The sequence below is a fragment of the Balaenoptera ricei genome, chromosome 10 (assembly GCF_028023285.1).
Source record: "Balaenoptera ricei isolate mBalRic1 chromosome 10, mBalRic1.hap2, whole genome shotgun sequence".
Lineage (NCBI taxonomy): Eukaryota > Metazoa > Chordata > Mammalia > Artiodactyla > Balaenopteridae > Balaenoptera > Balaenoptera ricei.
The window spans coordinates 43,041,367-43,059,642 of NC_082648.1; the positions used below are offsets into that span (position 1 = coordinate 43,041,367).

At 43.0% G+C, this 18,276-nt stretch overlaps 1 protein-coding gene and 1 non-coding gene across 3 annotated transcripts in view; both read left to right on the forward strand.

The window, feature by feature from the left end:
* The window catches only part of DIP2B (disco interacting protein 2 homolog B), a 235,055-nt gene extending 221,828 nt beyond the window's left edge, over nucleotides 1-13,227 (forward strand). For both annotated transcript variants that reach the window (XM_059935884.1, XM_059935885.1), the window contains 8 exons: nucleotides 1,227-1,395; nucleotides 2,210-2,380; nucleotides 3,382-3,443; nucleotides 4,322-4,379; nucleotides 4,914-4,988; nucleotides 6,761-6,938; nucleotides 8,816-8,939; nucleotides 10,562-13,227. In XM_059935884.1, coding sequence (XP_059791867.1) covers nucleotides 1,227-1,395; nucleotides 2,210-2,380; nucleotides 3,382-3,443; nucleotides 4,322-4,379; nucleotides 4,914-4,988; nucleotides 6,761-6,938; nucleotides 8,816-8,939; nucleotides 10,562-10,814 — 1,090 coding nt within the window. In that variant the 3' untranslated portion in view covers nucleotides 10,815-13,227. The remainder of the gene's footprint in view (nucleotides 1-1,226; nucleotides 1,396-2,209; nucleotides 2,381-3,381; nucleotides 3,444-4,321; nucleotides 4,380-4,913; nucleotides 4,989-6,760; nucleotides 6,939-8,815; nucleotides 8,940-10,561) is intronic.
* Nucleotides 6,495-6,567, forward strand: TRNAR-CCU (transfer RNA arginine (anticodon CCU)). The gene has a single exon. It is a non-coding gene; the product is annotated as a tRNA-Arg (tRNA).
* Nucleotides 13,228-18,276: the final 5,049 nt, after the last annotated feature.

The following is an 18,276-nucleotide window of genomic DNA, read 5'->3' on the forward strand; positions in this document are numbered from 1 at the left end:
CATTGGCCACATTGTTACTTGTGGGGTAGCAGATCCCAACTCCTTCTACTCTCCTCCCAGAGGACCTCATCTCAGCCTGCATTTTCACCTCCTTGATGGGCATCTTCATGAATGCTTCCAACTCAACATCTTCCTTCTGTGTTCCCCTTCTTCTTAGGATGGGGTCGTCCACCTAGGGGCCCACACTAGGAACTTGGGCTTTATCTTCAACTCTATATCTTTATGTCACACTTCCAATTAAATGCCATATCCTTTGGCTCCATTATTCTTAAACCTATCTATATAAGAATCACCTAAGGGTCTATGAAAAAAAAAATAATGGGGCTTCCCTAGACATACTAACCTAGATCTCCAGAGGTGGAGACCACAATTCCAGTGTTTTTTTTTTTAATACAGGATTCCTGGGCTCCTAGTTATTCTGGTCTATATTCAAGGTTTAGGAAGTTGAGGATTCATGGCTGGAGATTGTACATACGATATAGGACTCTGACATTCCTTCCTTTTTATCCTGGGTGTACTGTCAGGGTTCAAGCCCTCATCCTCTCTGACCTGGACTATTGCAGCCTCTCCTAACTGTCTCTCAGCCTTCAGTGACTCGTGTCTCCAATCCCCCCTCCGTGTAACTAGCTTTACCCCAACTTCAAGCTATAGTGACAGCCTGCTGGGTAAATTCTAAACTCCTTCATATCATAATAGATCAGTGATTTCACAGTTTGGCCCTGACCCTTCTGGCTTCACTTCTCACCACTCCCCAGGCATTCTATGCTTTACTATTTCACTCTGGAATCCTATTTCTGACAACCTTACACACACCATGTAATTTTATATCTCCGTGCCTTTGCATATGCTCTTCCTCTGCCTGGAATGCCCTCACCAGGTTCCCCATTTTTCCAGCCACTGTCAAATTCCTACTCATTCTTCAAGCCCGAGCTCAACTGTCGCCGACTCAGTGAAACACCTGCAGCCCCTTGCGTTCCCAGTTTGAATGACTTGCTCGTCATTCTGTGATCTTGATGGCCTTTATTCACATCTCAGTTACCACCTTCCACAGTCTGCTTTATTCTGTAGTTATTGTATCTTGTGAGTTGCATAGGAACAAGGCTGATTCTTAGACCTTTATATCTAATATGACCCGACCCTGTCCTTCACGCTCAGTAAATATTTGCTGAATTGATGGTGTTCTAGGATGAATTGATAATGTCATCTCTTGCCATTTTTCATTGCAGTGTCTATTCAGGTCATCAGTCCGTCTTAATTCCTCCTATGGAGTTGGAAAACAACCTTTTCCTCTGGCTCTCCACGGTCAACCAGTACAAAATAAGAGACACTTTCTGCTCCTATTCAGTAATGGAGCTCTGCACCAAGGGGCTTGGAAACCAAGTGGAGGTGCTGAAGGTAAGAAGCAGCTGTAACCAGGAGACAGTCGTGAGAGAAATGGGCCAGGCGTGATGATACCCCACCTTGGGCTGGCCAGACATATCTGCCTGCTTTTTTTCTAGGCAAACAGCTGTTTGTAAACCTCAGGAAGTTTATCTCTTTCACTTTCTAATTTAATGCACTCTTTCAGAGTTTACTCTGATTCTTACATTGTGGAGAAGAAGGTAAAACTGGTTAGGAGGCTGAATAGAAATGACTTTATGTGAAGATGAACAGAAACTGTGACCTCCAAGAGGATTTTTCCCAATAGAATTTGCAGCCCTGAGAATCTCAGAGATTGGTGACTGTCCCAGAGATAAGGTCGCTCATTCATGAGTGTATCCAACGATCATATGTCTAACTGGCATATGAGAGTCAAAAAACACTGAATTTTCTTTAGTAGAGAAATGTAACCTTAAGAATGAAAAAAAGAGATAAGAGGTTAGATATCTATGTTGCTAAATTTGTTTTTCTCTCAGTCCCATCTCTGCATTTGAAACAGAGAGAAATCTAAGGTACAGAAATGAAGAGGGATTAAAAATATATTGCTGAAAACCTAAGATTTTTAGGTGAAAGAGGAAAGAAATAGAGAATGAGCAGATTGACCAGTTGGTAATGACTTTTGTGGAATTCCTTGGCATTTTCTGAAAATGCATATCTTTTCTCTGGGTGTCTGAGGTGAGAACACATAGTTCCTTGGCTTTTCCTGACCAAAGAGATAGAGCAGTGGCCCTGCTTATTCAGCACTTCTGTGATCCTGCTGACCTCAGCTCCCGTGCGTGGTGTCTTACAGACCAGGGGAATCAACCTCTCCTGCATCCGGACGTGTGTGGTGGTGGCTGAGGAGCGGCCCCGCATTGCTCTCCAGCAGTCCTTCTCCAAGCTCTTCAAGGACATCGGTCTGTCCCCTCGGGCTGTCAGCACCACTTTTGGATCAAGAGTCAATGTAGCGATATGTTTGCAGGTGACTATCATGAAATCTTGCTTGTGTGGGAGGCTCAGAGCACAGGCTGCCACTTAGTTGCTGTAGGCCTCTGGGCTTTTTATTTGGACTTCACTGTACCTTATTTTGCCCATCTGTAGAATGAACATGGTAGCATCGTGCTTCACAGGGTCATTCTGTAGAACCACTGAGTTTCTAGGTGCCAAGCACTTGGAGCCGTGCCCGGCAATTGAGCGCTAATGTAAATGTTTACTCTCAGTAGTGGTTTTATGGTCCGAGACGATGAGTTGAGAAGATTTCTGAGTCCAATTTGAATTTTATTTATATGTTACCCTTTGTTTTCTGTCTCCTCCATCTTTTACGCCTTTTTTTTTTTTTGCAAAAGAAGTACAAATAAGCCTGCATTCTTTTCTCCAGCCAGATGGCAATTTTGCCATGTTATCTTGGTGGGTAAATAACAGAAAAGAGGCTGAAATAACAGGAAAGAACTGAGTCTGATTTTATGTAGCTTGGGAGCTCGTAAGGCAAATACAGACATGGACAAGAGTGAGAGTCAAAGAAGGTGGCGTAAATGGGTGGATGCTTGCAGGTCCTCTGTGTCTGTGGTCGGATGACTTTGGAGCAGCATCATGACACTTTAACTTTGGAGCCCGTTGTGGGCCCCTTGCTGCCAGCTTGGGCCAGTGCTGGTTTTGAAAGTCCCATGGATGCTGGTCTGTCTCATCCCTGCCTTGAGTCCAGGGCTGAGGACCCTCCTCAGCCTGGTAACCTTTCAGTGCTGCTTCGGCCCCCAGCCTGCTCTCCTGGGGGCGGAAAGGAAAGAAAGATGAGAAGAAAGCTGGGCCAGGAGTCTCTTTCGTTATAGCCCTGCCTCATCTGGTTGAAGACAGGGTGAGCGTTCAGAATAGAGTTTGGATTTTTCATGTATGTGACTGAATTATCTATTTCTTGATTTGAAAATGTAAAATGTGGAAATACCATTCAGTTAATTTTAAATAAACAATACATTTATTTTTCTTTAGGGAACCTCAGGGCCTGATCCAACTACTGTGTATGTAGATCTGAAATCATTAAGACATGACAGGTACAGTAGATTGGTTATGCTTATTTTCTATTAGCATTCCTAAGCATATAAAGTCCTGAGCCTCAAGAAAGCCAGCTCTCCCCACTCCTTCCTTTTGTTGGTGTCTTCCAGGGGGATGGGAGAAGGGAAGGAATTCATTTTCATTATTAATACCTAATAAGGTTTACATTTATAAGAAGAAAGCTTTAATTCTCACAGTTGCTGCACTGTTCTCTAATATTAAAATGTAATACTGGTAGTTTGTAACATTTGACATAAATTACACTAAAATGGATAGACTCTTTCCTCTGGAAATTTAAAAATAACTGAGACAGACAGAATAAATGAGGCAGAGTAGGGTTTTTGAAACAACACTTTATCTGAGCCCCAGGAGTAAAAGCCTTCCTCCTCATCAGCTCACAGGTGAGTTGTAGCTATGCCCCAAGGGGAGCTCCTGGCGGAGGGCTCTGGGACCTTTTCCTGAGTCCCACTGACTTGGGCTGTGTTCACGGTGTGGCCCGTGGCAGTGACCCAGGCTGCACAGGTAGAGCGTCTCTAGTGCTGTGATTTTCAGCCTGGGGAGAGTTTATCCTCCAAAGGACATTTGACAGTGTCTGGAGACATATGTATTGTCACAACAAGGGGATGCTGCTGACATCTAGTGGGTAGAGGCCTGGGATGTTGCTAAACATCCTGCAGTGCACAGGATAGTGCCTCACAAAGAATTCTACCAAAATATCCGACTCAAAATGTCAGTAATGCTGAGTTTGAGAAGCTCTGCTCTAATGTGAGGAGAGATAGATTAGAGGTTTGGGGAAGCAGTGTGTATAGCTGTGGTAGATGCGGTGCAGTCGGTTTTTTTTTAAGGCTCTTATGTTGTAAATATTGTTTTTCTGCAGGGTTCGTCTTGTGGAACGGGGTGCCCCCCAGAGTTTGCTCCTCTCAGAGTCTGGAAAGGTAATTTGTTCTGTTAACCATTGGGAAGGTGGTCTGTGCGTAGAAGTAGTTTTTGTTTTTTGTGGGGTGTTTTTGTTTTTTTTTTTTTTTTGGCCGTGTTGGGTTTTCGTTGCTGCGCACGGGCTTTCTCTAGTTGTGGCAAGCGGGGGCTACTCTTTGTTCCATTGCGTGGGCTTCAGTAGTTGTGGCTCGCGGGCTCTAGAGTGCAGGCTCAGTACTTGTGGCGCACGGGCTTAGTTGCCCTGAGGCATGGCACGTGGGATCTTCCCAGACCAGGGCTCGAACCCATGTCCCCTGCATTGGCAGGCGGATTCTTAACCACTGCGCCACCAGGGAAGTCCCTCCGGTTTATTTTTGAGGTTGAATCTTGTTATACCTCTGTCTCCACTGAGCACGATCGCATGAGCGCTGTCTCAGCTCCTGCCTTTGTACACTCCCTCACCTCACTGAAGAGATGGGTGCGGGGAACTGCATTTCCTAGAGGTCATTAGATTTAATTGAACCCAGTCTTTGTGTTTTCTCTTTGATTCTTAGATTTTACCTGGAGTGAAAGTAGTTATTGTTAATCCAGAGACCAAAGGACCTGTTGGAGACTCTCACCTGGGAGAGGTATGTATAATTTTCCCCTTTACTCTGAAAAGTCAGCAGTGAAAGACTTTAGGGTTCATATTTTAGAAGTCAGGAAACTGTGGATATAGCTTTTCCCTCATGGTGAATTTTCAAGGGTTTTCATCTTTCTCTGTAAGGCTCAAAACTGAAATGGACAGAGGGGAGATTGAGACCAAGATGGAGTGAAGATTTAGGCACCCAAACTAGAACTAGTCCCAGATTGGTCCACTGACATAACCTTAGCTGAAAAGGAAAATGGACAAATCCCACCTGTTCCCACCTATTAAGGAGTGGAACTAAAAGGAGCCACAAATTTTAAATTTTTAAAATTTATACAAATTATATATTTTATTCCAAAATGTATCCATTTTTGTATTAGTATAAAAATATTTAAGACTTAATTTTTCTTCCCCCCAAATCTCTGAGAGACACTGATATCTCATCTCATAGCTCACTGGGAGCAATGTTGTGGGTGCACGAGGCAGATGACCCGGGCTCTGCCAGTTACCAGCTTCTTGTGATCGGGCAAGTTACTTAACCTCTCTGGGCCTCAGTTTCCTCAACCATAAGTAATAATGGCACCCACCTAAGTAGAATTGTGTGACAATTAAATGCATTAATACCTGTATCTGTCATACATTTGGAACAGTGCCTGTCACACAGTGAATACTAGTTTTATTACCATTGTTGGCTATTGCTGTGTTTACATTATAAATTCAAATAGCCTGTAGTATTTTCCTGCGGTCTTTGTAACTTAGTTTCAGAGCACAGAAATGATCCCTTGATGCATTTGTGAGACTCTGAAAGAGGCTGAGAAATGAGCCAGGGAGGGCTTCCCTGGTGGCGCAGTGGTTAAGAATCCACCTGCCAATGTAGGGGACACAGGTTCGAGCCCTGGTCCGGGAAGATCCCACATGCCGCAGAGCAACTATGCCCGTGCGCCACAACTACTGAGCCTGTGCTCTAGAGTCTGTGCGCCACAACTGCTGAGCCCACGTGCCACAACTACTGAAGCACGTGCACCTAGAGCCCATGCTCCTCAACAAGAAAAGCCACAGCAATGAGAAGCCCGTGCACCACAACAAAGAGTAGCCCCTGCTCGCTACAACTAGAGAAAGCCCGTGCATGGCAACAAAGACCCAACGCAGCCAAAGATAAATAAATAAATAAATTTATTTTTTAAAAAAAGAAAGAAAGAAAGAAATGAGCCAGGGAGGCAATGTAGCCTCAAGGTTAAGAGCACGGCCTCTGTGGCCACCCAGGCTTGGGTGTGGGTTTCCTAGTTTCTGCATCTTAGGCAAGTTACTTAACTCCTTTTTTTCATCTGTAAAATGGGAATAACAGTAGTACAAACTGTATTGCCATGTCATATATGTCAGGATTGATGGAGGTAAGGCATATAATACTGTTCAGCACATGGTAAACACTTGATAACTGACGGCTGCCTTTATTGTTGCAGCTGTGTTGTTACTATAAAAATGAGATTAAAAAACCAAAAGAGGTACTTCCCTGGTAGTCCAGTGGGTAAGACTCCGTGCTCCCTATGCAGGGGGCCCAGGTTCAATCCCTGGTCAGGGATCCCACATGCTGTAACTAAGATCCCATCCCAACTAAGAGTCCACATGCCGCAACTAAAAGATCCCACAACTAAGACCCAGTGCAGCCAAAATTAATTAATTAATTAATTAATTAATTAATTAAGCCAAAATCATCTGTCCCAGAGAACTGAATTGATTCTGGCGAAATGTGACCAGTGCTTTTTCTCATTGTAGATTTGGGTGAACAGTCCCCATACAGCCAGTGGCTATTACACCATCTATGACAGTGAGACTCTTCAAGCTGACCATTTCAACACGCGCCTCAGCTTTGGGGATCCTGCTCAGACCCTCTGGGCTCGAACAGGATACCTGGGTTTTGTCCGCCGGACCGAGCTCACAGCAGCCACCGGAGGTATCTTCACCAGCTCCTCACCCTCGTCCTGCTGTGCTTTTCCGCCCCTAGCACGGGCTGGCCTTCCGCAGCCTGCCTTTGGATGTGGAGTGTGTGTATTGAATTATTCCCTTCTCCAACTCTTGAACCCATACATGAATTTGTTTTCATTTGAAGTAAGACTTTGCCCTCAAAGAGGACCCAGGAAGTAAGCACTGGCGCCCCGTGTCAGCATCCCTGAACTGTGGGTTGGCTCGGCCAGGCAGTCGTAGAGATGTGCCTAGTGATGGGTAGATGCCTCTGGCAGGACTCAGCCCTCAGCAAGCCCCTGGGACAGGCATCCCATCTTTAGTCCCTTTGCTCCTAAGCCTTGCGAGCGGGAGGCAGTGCGGAGGAGCCAACCTGCCGAAGCTCTCCGTCCCTCGGCGGCTCACGCTGGACACGAGCCTGCTTGGCAGGGCTCTCGCGTAAGCAGCCCCCAGTCATCCTCTGCCCACTGGGCAGTCACAGTGAAGCCGTGACTTCAACCTTCCTGACGGCATGAATGGCCATTTTAAAATACCCAGCACTGATTGCATCATACACACCCAGAACTGACACAGATCACTCACTGGACTTGAACAGCTGGAACTGAGCCCAGTCATTTCTCCTCCGCCCCTTGCATCTGTTCCCCACTGACCAGCTCCAGAGTGTCTCCATATTTCACGGGGAAGTAGAATAACATACTGGTGGTGAGGGAAGCATCCCTAGCCAGGTGCCTTGGTTTTGAAGCCTACCTCTGTCATTTGCTGTACGACCTTGAGCACTCACTCAACCTCTCAGTTTCCTACCTGGAAAATGGGAGTGATAACGTTTCCTGCCTTGTGGAAATGATGTGAGATTAAATGACATAATGCCTTCAGGTGCCTGGAACAGTGACTGGCACACAGAAAACACTCGATAGTCATTAGCTACTCTTCCTGTTGTTCTTGTTACTGCAGTCTTCAGCTCTTGTGTGATGGGACTCTGCTGGCCTTCCTCATCCTTCTCTCTCCAACAGCTCCTAGCAGTTTGTTTTGCTAAATTTTTCAGAAATCTTCCTTTCCCTGAAAATACAACATTCTGTAGACCTAGCTAAATCATCTCTCTTCTTTTCAGTATCTGTATAGACATAAACCATGTAGCCTTGTGTATGCAGTGTGTGCATAAAATCTTTAAAAAAAGATTTCTGCAACGTCCTGCTGGATTACAAGCCTATTAATAACCAGGACTAGTCTCTCCATGGAGTCCTTGAAGATGTCCAGAAACAATGACATATGTTCACTTCTTTTCCATCTCAAATCCTCTCCCCTCCTCCCCTCCCCAGCCATCATCTGGCTAATTCCTATTTATCCTTAAAAGCTCAGCGTGGCTTCAGCTTTTCCCTTTCTGAACCCTTGAGCTGAGCTCGGGGAGGGGGGGCCCTAGTGCACACTCGGGTCGCTGGGCTGACCTCATCCCACCTGATGTCCAGCCATAGGACATCTGTTCTGTGTGTGTTTCCCCCACTAGACAGCAAGTATCTTCAGAGCAGGAATCGTGTTACATCATCTTTGTCTCCCCAGCACTAGGCACAATTCCTGGCACGTGGTAATAATAATAATAACAATAGCTAATGTTTTCAGCACTTACAGTGTACCAGGCATCATATTAACTCCCTTATATGAATTTAATCCTCACAGCAGCCATTTATTATTACCCCTGTCTCACAGAGGGGAAGCACGACTCAGAGACTTAAGTTAATTGCTCCACGTTACAGAGCTGGTGAGTGGTGGCGCCAGGTGACGTGGCAGGCAGTCTGGACCCTGTGCTCTTAACTCCAACGATGTATTACACTCAGTGCATCTGATGAACCAGGTTCCTCTTTCTCTCCCCGTCAGAGCGTCACGACGCCTTGTACGTGGTGGGAGCTCTGGACGAGACACTGGAGCTGCGAGGCCTGCGGTACCACCCCATCGACATCGAGACCTCCGTGTCTCGGATCCACAGGAGCATGGCCGAATGGTAAATCCCCTGCACAGCATAGGTCCCCCCTCAGCTGCGGTACCAGTTGCTCTGTAGTTAGCCACCTATACTAGACCACCTACGGCTGTGGAACTCCAGGGGAGCCAGAAAATAAACGACTGATCCTTGTCTGGCAGTGTGCCGTCTGCTGAGGCAGACGAGGCCACGGAGACACGGAGACAGGCTCCGTGGACTCGCTGTGGGGCTGGATCCTTTTTGTTGGTAGGCGCTTACCGTTGGAAGGGACCTAACTGATCATCCGCCTCTAGGAAGTCGGTAGAGGGCGGTGGGAAGAACCATGACTTTCAGGTCAAAAGACCCAGCTGGAAGCCCCAGCACTCCCACGGAGGCTGCTTTCCTCATCTGAAAAGGCCTCCTCTGCTCCTTCCTGATTATCAGGATGATCAAGTGAGAATGTACTTTGTAAACTATCAAATGGTAAGCAGATGAAAAGGACTGTTATTATTATCTGGTCCAATTTCCCTCTTAGTGCGGGAATTCCCCCTACATTATCCCTGACAAAGGATCATCCAACCTCACGTTGACTAAAAATTTCTTACAATTAAAACTCTGTAGTTTTTACCTATTTGCTTTCATCGTGGATTCTTAACAGTACAGAATCCATCCAGTTTCTTTTTGTACATGTTTAAGTCAGTGTGTCCTTCTCAGGTTTGTTTTTTTTTTTTTTCATGCAAGGTAGCCACAGTTCTTTTAATGGTTTGTTCATGCTTTCCAGATGCTTCTTTGTCTTGCTTTTGTCAGAGTCTCTCCTCTGAACAGACCTGAGCAATGCCCATGAGGTGTAAGAACAACGCAGAGAAGTTGGGCGCCATGGTTACCCCCTAATTGTAACCATTTGACTTTTGATGCTACCAAATATTGTGTACATTTTTCTGAACGACTGAGTCTGTTTTTTAAAGCAGTTCAACACTGCAAAACACAAGTCAGGTCATACCTTCTAACCCAGCAACCCAACTGAATGTAAGGCAACTTTCTACCTTATAGCACAATAGGAGAGAGCGTGTATGGGGCACTGAGTTCAGATGAGGCCAGGCCAACTCCCTTCCTGTTTGGTGTTATAATATAGATAATAATCTTAGTCAAAGCTCTTATGTTGCAAATATCAAGAATTCTCTTCAAAACAACTTAAGCAAAAGAGAGTTCATGGACAGAATACCTGGTTATCTCAGAGGTTCCTAGAAGTCTCTGACCAGCTCTGGATCTCAAGAAAGGTAGAAACAAGGAACGGGAAGGCCGTCAGGAACCACCGTCTTCTCGCTTTCTAGAGCCATGTGGGCATCCACTTCATTCTTTCTCTCCTCCCTGAAGAGCCATTCTCTGTACTTCTCTGCACACCTGCTACCCCAGAACGTTCCAGTCCACATGTCCTCAGTTCAGGTGACCAGCTAACAACTTTCATTCCCACTTCCAAACTCCCAAGAGATTTTAAATGGCTCAGCTAATCAGCTGTGATCATAGGGGCAAGGTCATGTATTAAAGACATAGCTGAGAGCCTTCTGGTTGGATCTAAGCGAGAAGGCAGTTCTCAGGGAAAATGGGGTGAAGTCTTGGGCAGACACTGTAAAAGATGACATGTTAACTGAATGTCATTGAAATTTCAGTGCCGTGTTCACGTGGACCAACTTGCTCGTGGTGGTTGTGGAACTGTGTGGCTCTGAACAGGAGGCCCTAGATCTGGTTCCTTTAGTGACAAATGTGGTCCTGGAGGAGCATTACCTCATCGTGGGCGTCGTAGTTGTGGTGGACCCAGGCGTTATCCCCATCAACTCCAGAGGAGAGAAGCAGAGGATGCACCTCCGTGACAGCTTCCTCGCTGACCAGCTGGACCCCATCTATGTGGCATATAACATGTAACCAGCCTTGTGGGGATTGCAGGGGCCATCCTGCAAAACCACAGGACCAAAGACCCGTGACTAGGAGGAAGCTTTCCTGTGGTGTGAAATAAGCTGAGATGGCTACATTATATCCTTCATCTCATCCTGTGGGATTCTGCAATCACATGGCACACAGGAAAGGGGAATTCTGTGGTAGCAAATGAAAAAAACGTTAACAGTCTGTTAGTCATGAGCTTTGACGTAGTGTGAGCAGCACGTTACTAAAGCAATTACATCCATGTTGCATTTTTTTCATCTGTTGTATATAGTTGTATTTTTATCTAATGCTGTTTTAGAATTTTGTAAGGGAGTTTAATGAATTCACATGAAGGGGGTAGTCTGAGTTACACAGTTCCCCGCTCTGTACTGTATTTTGCCGTTTTACCATAGTTAAGACATTCTGCGGGTTTTGTTAACACGGAACTACTTGGCTTACTTTCAGTTGACCCACAAGCAAATCAGATAACCCACTGAATATGAGAATTACTTTATATATATAAAATTCTTGATGGTAAAACATTTTGACCAGTGTTTTAAACATGTAAATAAGAATACACATAATTCAGCTAAAAATTGAAGAATTGGCTTGTATAGTTGTAACAACTAAAGTAGAAACATTTCTACTTTGAGAGAATCTCAGTATTCTCTGGATGCAGTGTAATTGAATAGGTGACTAAAAAGTGCAAACTGTTTGCAGGTTTTGCTGCACATTGTACCGTGTCTCTGTTGGCTGGTGTATTTTATAAAATGAAGCTGCCTATGTTTGTTTTTTAAGCTTGCATTCCCAGAATCAGCTTAAGCTTTTAAGAATTCAGCCTGTTTCTACAAACTGAATAATCTCAGTTGAAAAATCAAAATGTTAGGAAAAGCTAAGATTCATTAGATCCCACCCAATTCTAAGGAACCGGAAAAACTCACTCTGGCCCCCAGTGTTGAAACCGTCTTTCACGTTTAGAATGACTGCATAAGAATTTAGAATTTCCTCTTTTCCAGGCCCATTGTACACTGTGTCGGCAGTTATACATCTAGCTTTTCTTTTCTGAGAGCTGAAGAGCATCCTCTGTTCTTCCAGTTCACGAGGGTGGGGATTTTAAGAACAAGAGCAATAGGCTGGGAAGGCAGTGGGATCGATAGTCACGCGAAGGCATAAGGCCTCGTAACCGCATGTCTCAGAACTGACCGATTTGGGTTGCCAAAATAGCCAGGCTTATGCTGAAATAGAGGAAGTCTGATGTATGCAAGAAACGCTTTTGAAATAACTGGTGCCCAGGCCAAGCGGACAGAGCCTGGGACTGAGTTTGGCCTCTGGCTCGGTTTCCTTTCTTTGGTCTGATACTTCATATATTTGAATATAGTTGAATTTTATTATTTTTTTCTTACAGAAATATTTTTTAAAATTAAAAAAAAAAACTCAAAGTGAACAGAGTTAACTTGTTAAATCAGAATGGTTCTCTTTGACCCACTCTGGTCTATTGTGTAAATATTTATTTAGACTATTTTAATAATACATATTATTTACCCCACTGTAACATCATGTAAACTAAATATGTTTTTAAACAATTTTTTAGACTTGTAATTACCCTGAAAATAAGGTTTATAATGCAAAGACCAGACCCTTCGCCACGGCAGCACTCCTGGGGGGCTGCTCTTACACAGTCTCATGACTCAAAGCCACTTTATTGACTCCCCTTTACATAATCCTCTTTTCCTCCCAACTCATTCTCCACAGAGGGAAGACCTCAAGACATTTTCCAGTTCCAGATCTCTTTTTCAACATTTTGGATGACGTTAACTTACACATGATGGGAGAGGTTCTAGGATGTACAGGAAAAAAGCACTTGTATTGGGGTAAGAAATCCAGTGACTAGCAGAGGAAACAGCCTGCTTATTTGGAAAGTAATTTTCTTAAGACAGTTTTTAATGATTCACTAATCAAAGCAAGGGATCCTGAGGATCTTCTATCTCCGTAATCCACAAGTTCTAAGAAAAAGGTGCAAGGCAGAGTCTATCCTATGGGTTGCTTTCATTAATTCTTATTACACAAGTTAGGGTGTCTGCTACAAATACACTGTGAGCCACATCTGTCATTTTAAAATTTCTAGTAACCACATTTTAAAAAGTAAAAAGAACAGGTGAAATTGATTTTAATATATTATTTAGCACAACATATCAAAAATACTATCATTTCAACATGGGATCAATATAAAAAATTAATGAGATATTTTACTTTCTTTTTTTCATATTATGTCTTTGTAATCCAGTGTGTATTAAGCACATCTCAATTCGGACTAGCCATATTTAAAGTTTTCAGTAGCCACACATGGCTGTTGGCTACCATATTGGACAGTGCAGATTATACTCATTCCTTCAAATAAAGTATTCCGTTAATCTCATGGTATGGCCAACTCCCAGTTATTTAGGGGCTGATTATCTAGTTTTGTAGTTCCTGAGGCCTCTGATTTATTGGGGTTTTTTTGCTTTCTGCCTTGTGGCTGCTTTATTTATCTTTTGCCTGTCCCCCAAAGCCAGAATAAGCTGGTGGAGGAAAGAAAACTAAGATGCTAAGATGTGTCTTTGGGGAACTTCACCAGTAACTCTGGTAAAGTATCCTCTGGAAGGGGAAGAGAGTCAGTCATTAGTTTAGAGGTGTTTGTGGGATCATCTACAGATCTAATGCCTAGTCTGTTGCAGACTTGGTAAGAAAACTTCCTCTTGGTGACACAATGCTCTTAGTCTTTCCACATTACGTAGAACCTTTGTGGTAGAACTGACTCTTAAGAGAGGCCCCAAAGGCCATTATTAATAGAAACAGCCTTGCCAAAACTTGGAAACACATTGTGTCTGGGTTTTTATGCCTGTGGGGAGCGCGGGGCGAGGGGGTGGGGGGACGGACTAAAGAATAACAAGCCCTCATTTCAGATAAGAGAAACCTATTCATCTGAAAGTTTTTGAACCTCTTTCTGCCTCTCAGCAGAAGTAATGAGGTAGATCAGGAAGGGGCTGCCTCAGAACAAATGCCATCTCCTGCATCAGTGAGACCTTGGGAATGACCAGCATGCTAATGGGCATCAGTGAATCCACACTCTTGATTTCCTTCCTGCCTCATAAAGGGCCCCTGCTTCCCCAGTACCAGGTCCTCCTGAAGTTGTGCTGCCTCAGGCTGTTTAGGGACCATTGCCTGTCTATTGGTCATAGGAGTGTCTCCTTAACTTTAGTCCCTGGGCAATGCTTGCTTAATGCTTTTGTTGAATCAACAAAGGGCCCGAGGCCTTAGGCTTTTTTGTTAAGGTCTGTGCCCCAGGCATGGTGCTCAATATCTTGGCCAAATAAATTACTTTCCTTGAATATCCAGGAATCTTTAGACTAAAGCAATGAGGAGTTATCACCTCACCCTCAAACTCCAACATGATCTATGCCTTAGAGTTGTTTTTGTTGTCTGCTTTCGTGTAAAAACAGGAGTATTTGGAGCAAGCTGCAGTACTCCAAATACACAATAGGCCTTTTCTTTATCATTCATTCAACATTTCTGGTTTAGGTATATGTAGATGGGCCATGTTATTTGTCCAGAGGAAGAGAGTGTAAAGATATAAGAATAATTTTTTAGTCCTAAATGCTGTTTTGTTTATTTTTTGTCAAGATATTTACCAGTGTCAGATTCAAACTATAGTACTGTGTAATTATGTATAAAGGTTTTTTTTATTTATTTGAAATTAGACTAGATATACATTTTTAAATTTAACATCTGGCTGGACAGTGTTCTATTAACTCATTGAATGTGTTTCCTTTGTCTTGTGTTAATAAATATTGATGCCTGATTATGTTTAATGCTTCACACATTGGGAGAATTGATAAATTGGAATTAATAAATTTTAAATTTAACTTCAGATGGTAAGACCCAAGGATACCTGGAGAGGTCTAAGGAAAATGAACACAGAGATCCGAAGTTATAGCAAATCAGTTCTATAAAAGGAGGCCAGATTGAGGAACAGTAGAGAGTCATTTTGAAAACTAATAAGCCTTTTGTCCAGACCAATTATAACTTAGTTTTCCTCCTACCCCTGTAGCATTTGGCAGTTTTAAACTATTGATCATACATGTTATTATTATTTTTTAAAATCTGTAATTGGACTGGGTTTCAGCTTTTCTAAGGTAGTACCTCATTTGCTCTCTCATTTCCTGGTTTCAAGAAACTTGATGGGAGTTTTTATCAAATTGAGCATATTCTCAGACACTGAAACTGGTCCTTGAATTACAGTCCAAGCTATTCAGGCAGCTGAGAATTTTTTTTAACTTAATACACATTTATTGAGTGCCTACCCACTAGGCACAAGTCACTCTGATAACAACTGAAGCTAGAGAGAGAGAAACTCAAGTCACTGCCCTCAAGAAGATACAGGAAAACAATACACTACATTAAGGGTTAACGAGTAGAGGTGGACTGTGGGAGCAGGTCGGATAGGCACCCAATCCAATGATGAGGGAGGATAATGAGGAATTCGGGCTGGAGGAGGTAACATCTGAACTGAGTTTTGAAGGATGAGCTAGCCAAATAAAGGCAGCAACTGGGGAGGCAGAGTTGCATATTCTGGAAACTGCAATTTATTATTAGGATGTAGGGTTTAAAGGGAGAAAAGTAAAAGATAACTATCTGTGGAGGTCTGAGCCAAGGACAGATCACTAAGGGCCTTAATGTGTCAAGCTAAGAATTTTGGACTTTTATCGAGAAGGCCAAAGAGAGCCAATGAGGTGTTTAAAGCAAGGAAATAACATGCTCAGATTTGCAACATAGAAGATTATTCTGGTAGTCATGTAGAAAATGGATTGGTGCAGGTAGGGAAAGAAAGGTAAAACCTGGGACAGCGAGATCAGTTGAGAGGCCTTTGCAGAAACTGCAGTGATAGAGCAAAGCACTTTAACCAACGCAGTGACAGGATGGAGACCAGAGACACCGCATGTAAACTTGGGAGAGAGTAAGATGTCAATCACTGAACATTCAGAATAAGGAAGGAGGAATCCAAAATAACTTGTAGATTTCTGACTTCGGGAGTTAGGTAGTAGTGGAGTCATTTACCAAGATAGGGAAAAAAGAGGAGGAATAGATTTGGGAAAGAAGATGCTGTGTTCCATTTTGGTCACGTTCGTTTGAGGTGCTGTGGAGGTCCAACAGGCGGCTAAATATTTAGGTCTCTGCCTCAGGAGAGCTCTGGCCCAGAAATACACATTTCGGAGACATTCTTTTAAAAGTGGTAGTTGAAGCCATGGAACGGATGATAGTGCCAAGAAAGATCATGTAGAGTGAGAAAAGGCCCAATGATGGAGCCGTAGGGAACACGAGCATTCAAAGCCTGAGGGAGGAAGAAGAATCCACAAAAGGGAGAAGGAATGACTGGAGAGATAGCGTCAAAGCCAAGAAGGAGCTTGGGCAAAGAAATCGAAGGACGAGTTTTGAAGAGGAGGGAGTGCCCAGCAGTGCCGAAGGCTACAATGAAGCTGAGAAAACAGGGACTGGCTAGCGTCTGTGGTATCTGGCAACCAGGCGGTCACTGGTAACCTTGGTCAGAGCAGAAGCAGTGGCAGTTATGGGGGCAGGAAGCAGAAGACTGGTTCTGGAGAGGTGTGATGGGAAGTGTGACTGAACAGAGGCTACTCTTTCTAGAAGCTGTATCTACACATAGAAAGGAAAGAGATGGGATAATAGTTAAATGAGGGATGTAGAATTGATGGAGACTTTTTTTAAGACGGAAGAAATAAAATATTCCTGAGTAGAGGGAAAGTTTCCAAATAAAGCAATGAGGGATAATGGACAAAACGAGGTCACTGAGAAAGCAGGAGGGGTGGGGATCCAGAGAACAGGTGGAACGATTAGCCTTTGAGGGGAGGAAGCACATTTTTTCAAATAAAACTGGGAAGAGGCAAGATCCTGATAGTAGGAAGTTAGTAGAGGCCTACTGATGACCTCCTTCACTTCTCTGAACCTCCATTCTCAGTCTACAGAGATGAATATTCATTTCTGAGATAATCTCTAAAATAAATATGATAGAGCTGACAGAAAATAACATGGAATCTGCAAATAATAGGAATTCCTAAGAAGCAGATGTAAGAGGGAAATTTACATGAAACTCATAGAAACAAAGACTAAAAATAAAATAGTTGTATTCAACTAAAAAAAGAAAAAAAGGGCCCTCTACAAAAGTAGAAGGAGGGAAATAATGAAAAGAAAGGCAGAAATTAATAAATACAAAATAAAGGAAATGTAAAAGGTTCAACAAAACCAGAAGCTGATTTCTTAAAAATAACCTAATCTCTAGTAAAACTTGTGTATGCACATGCACACACACACACACACACACACACAAGAACTAGTAGGAAACACAAAGGAGAATATAACTACAGCTACAGTATTTTTTTAATCTTGAGGGATTATTATAATATTGCAGTAAATTTGAATTTTAAATGAAACAATTTTCTAGAAACTATGCGATTTGAAAATTTCACTCAAGAAATAGAAAAATCTGATTTTTACCAAACCCACAAGGAACAGGTAATCCTTTTTTCATGTATAAAATAAAAAGCCACCCAATTCATTGTACAAAGTTAGTATAACCTTGATACCAAAATCAGACTAAGGCAGTGTTTTAAAATTCTAAATAATCTCACTTGTGAAAAGATGCAAAATTATAAAATCTAGCTGTTTCGGTTATCTGCTGCTATGTAGTACACTGCCCCAACTTGGTGGCATAAAACAAAGTCATGCATATATACATTCTGTGCATCATGAATTAGGGCACAGTGGGAACATCTCATATCTGTCCCAAAATGTCTGGCCTCAGCTATGAGAACTCATATGTCTGGGGGGGGATGATTTGAAAAGCTTGGGGCCAGAATCATCTAGACTTCTTTGCTCACATATCTGAAGCTGAGGCTGGGATAACTGGAAGACTGGACTCAACTGGGACTGTTGACCGAAGCACTTCAATGTAGCCTTTCCTCATAGCTTGGACTTCTTACAGCATGGCAATTGGGTTCTGAAAAGGAGCATCAGAAGAGGATCATGTTAAGCTGTAAACGTCTTATCCACTCTTGGAAGGCATACATGTTCCTTCTGTTGCATTCTACTGCTCAGCCCAGATTCAAGAGAGATGACTCTACATCTTGATGAGAGAGAAGCAAAGTCACATTGCAAAGGAGCATGTGGTTTGGCAGATACCTTTGTGTATATGTCTGGAGATATTATATTGGAAAATTCAAACTTCCACACTAGCAAACCAAACCCAGTAGTGTATAAGAAATAATACATGAAAATCAAAGAGGGTCAAATCAAGGATGCTTCAATATTAGAGAAATCTGTTTATATAATACTTCTTATCAACAGCTTAAAAGAGAAAGCCATATGATTATCTCATCTCAATAGATTCAGGGGGAAAAAAAGATAAACTTCAACA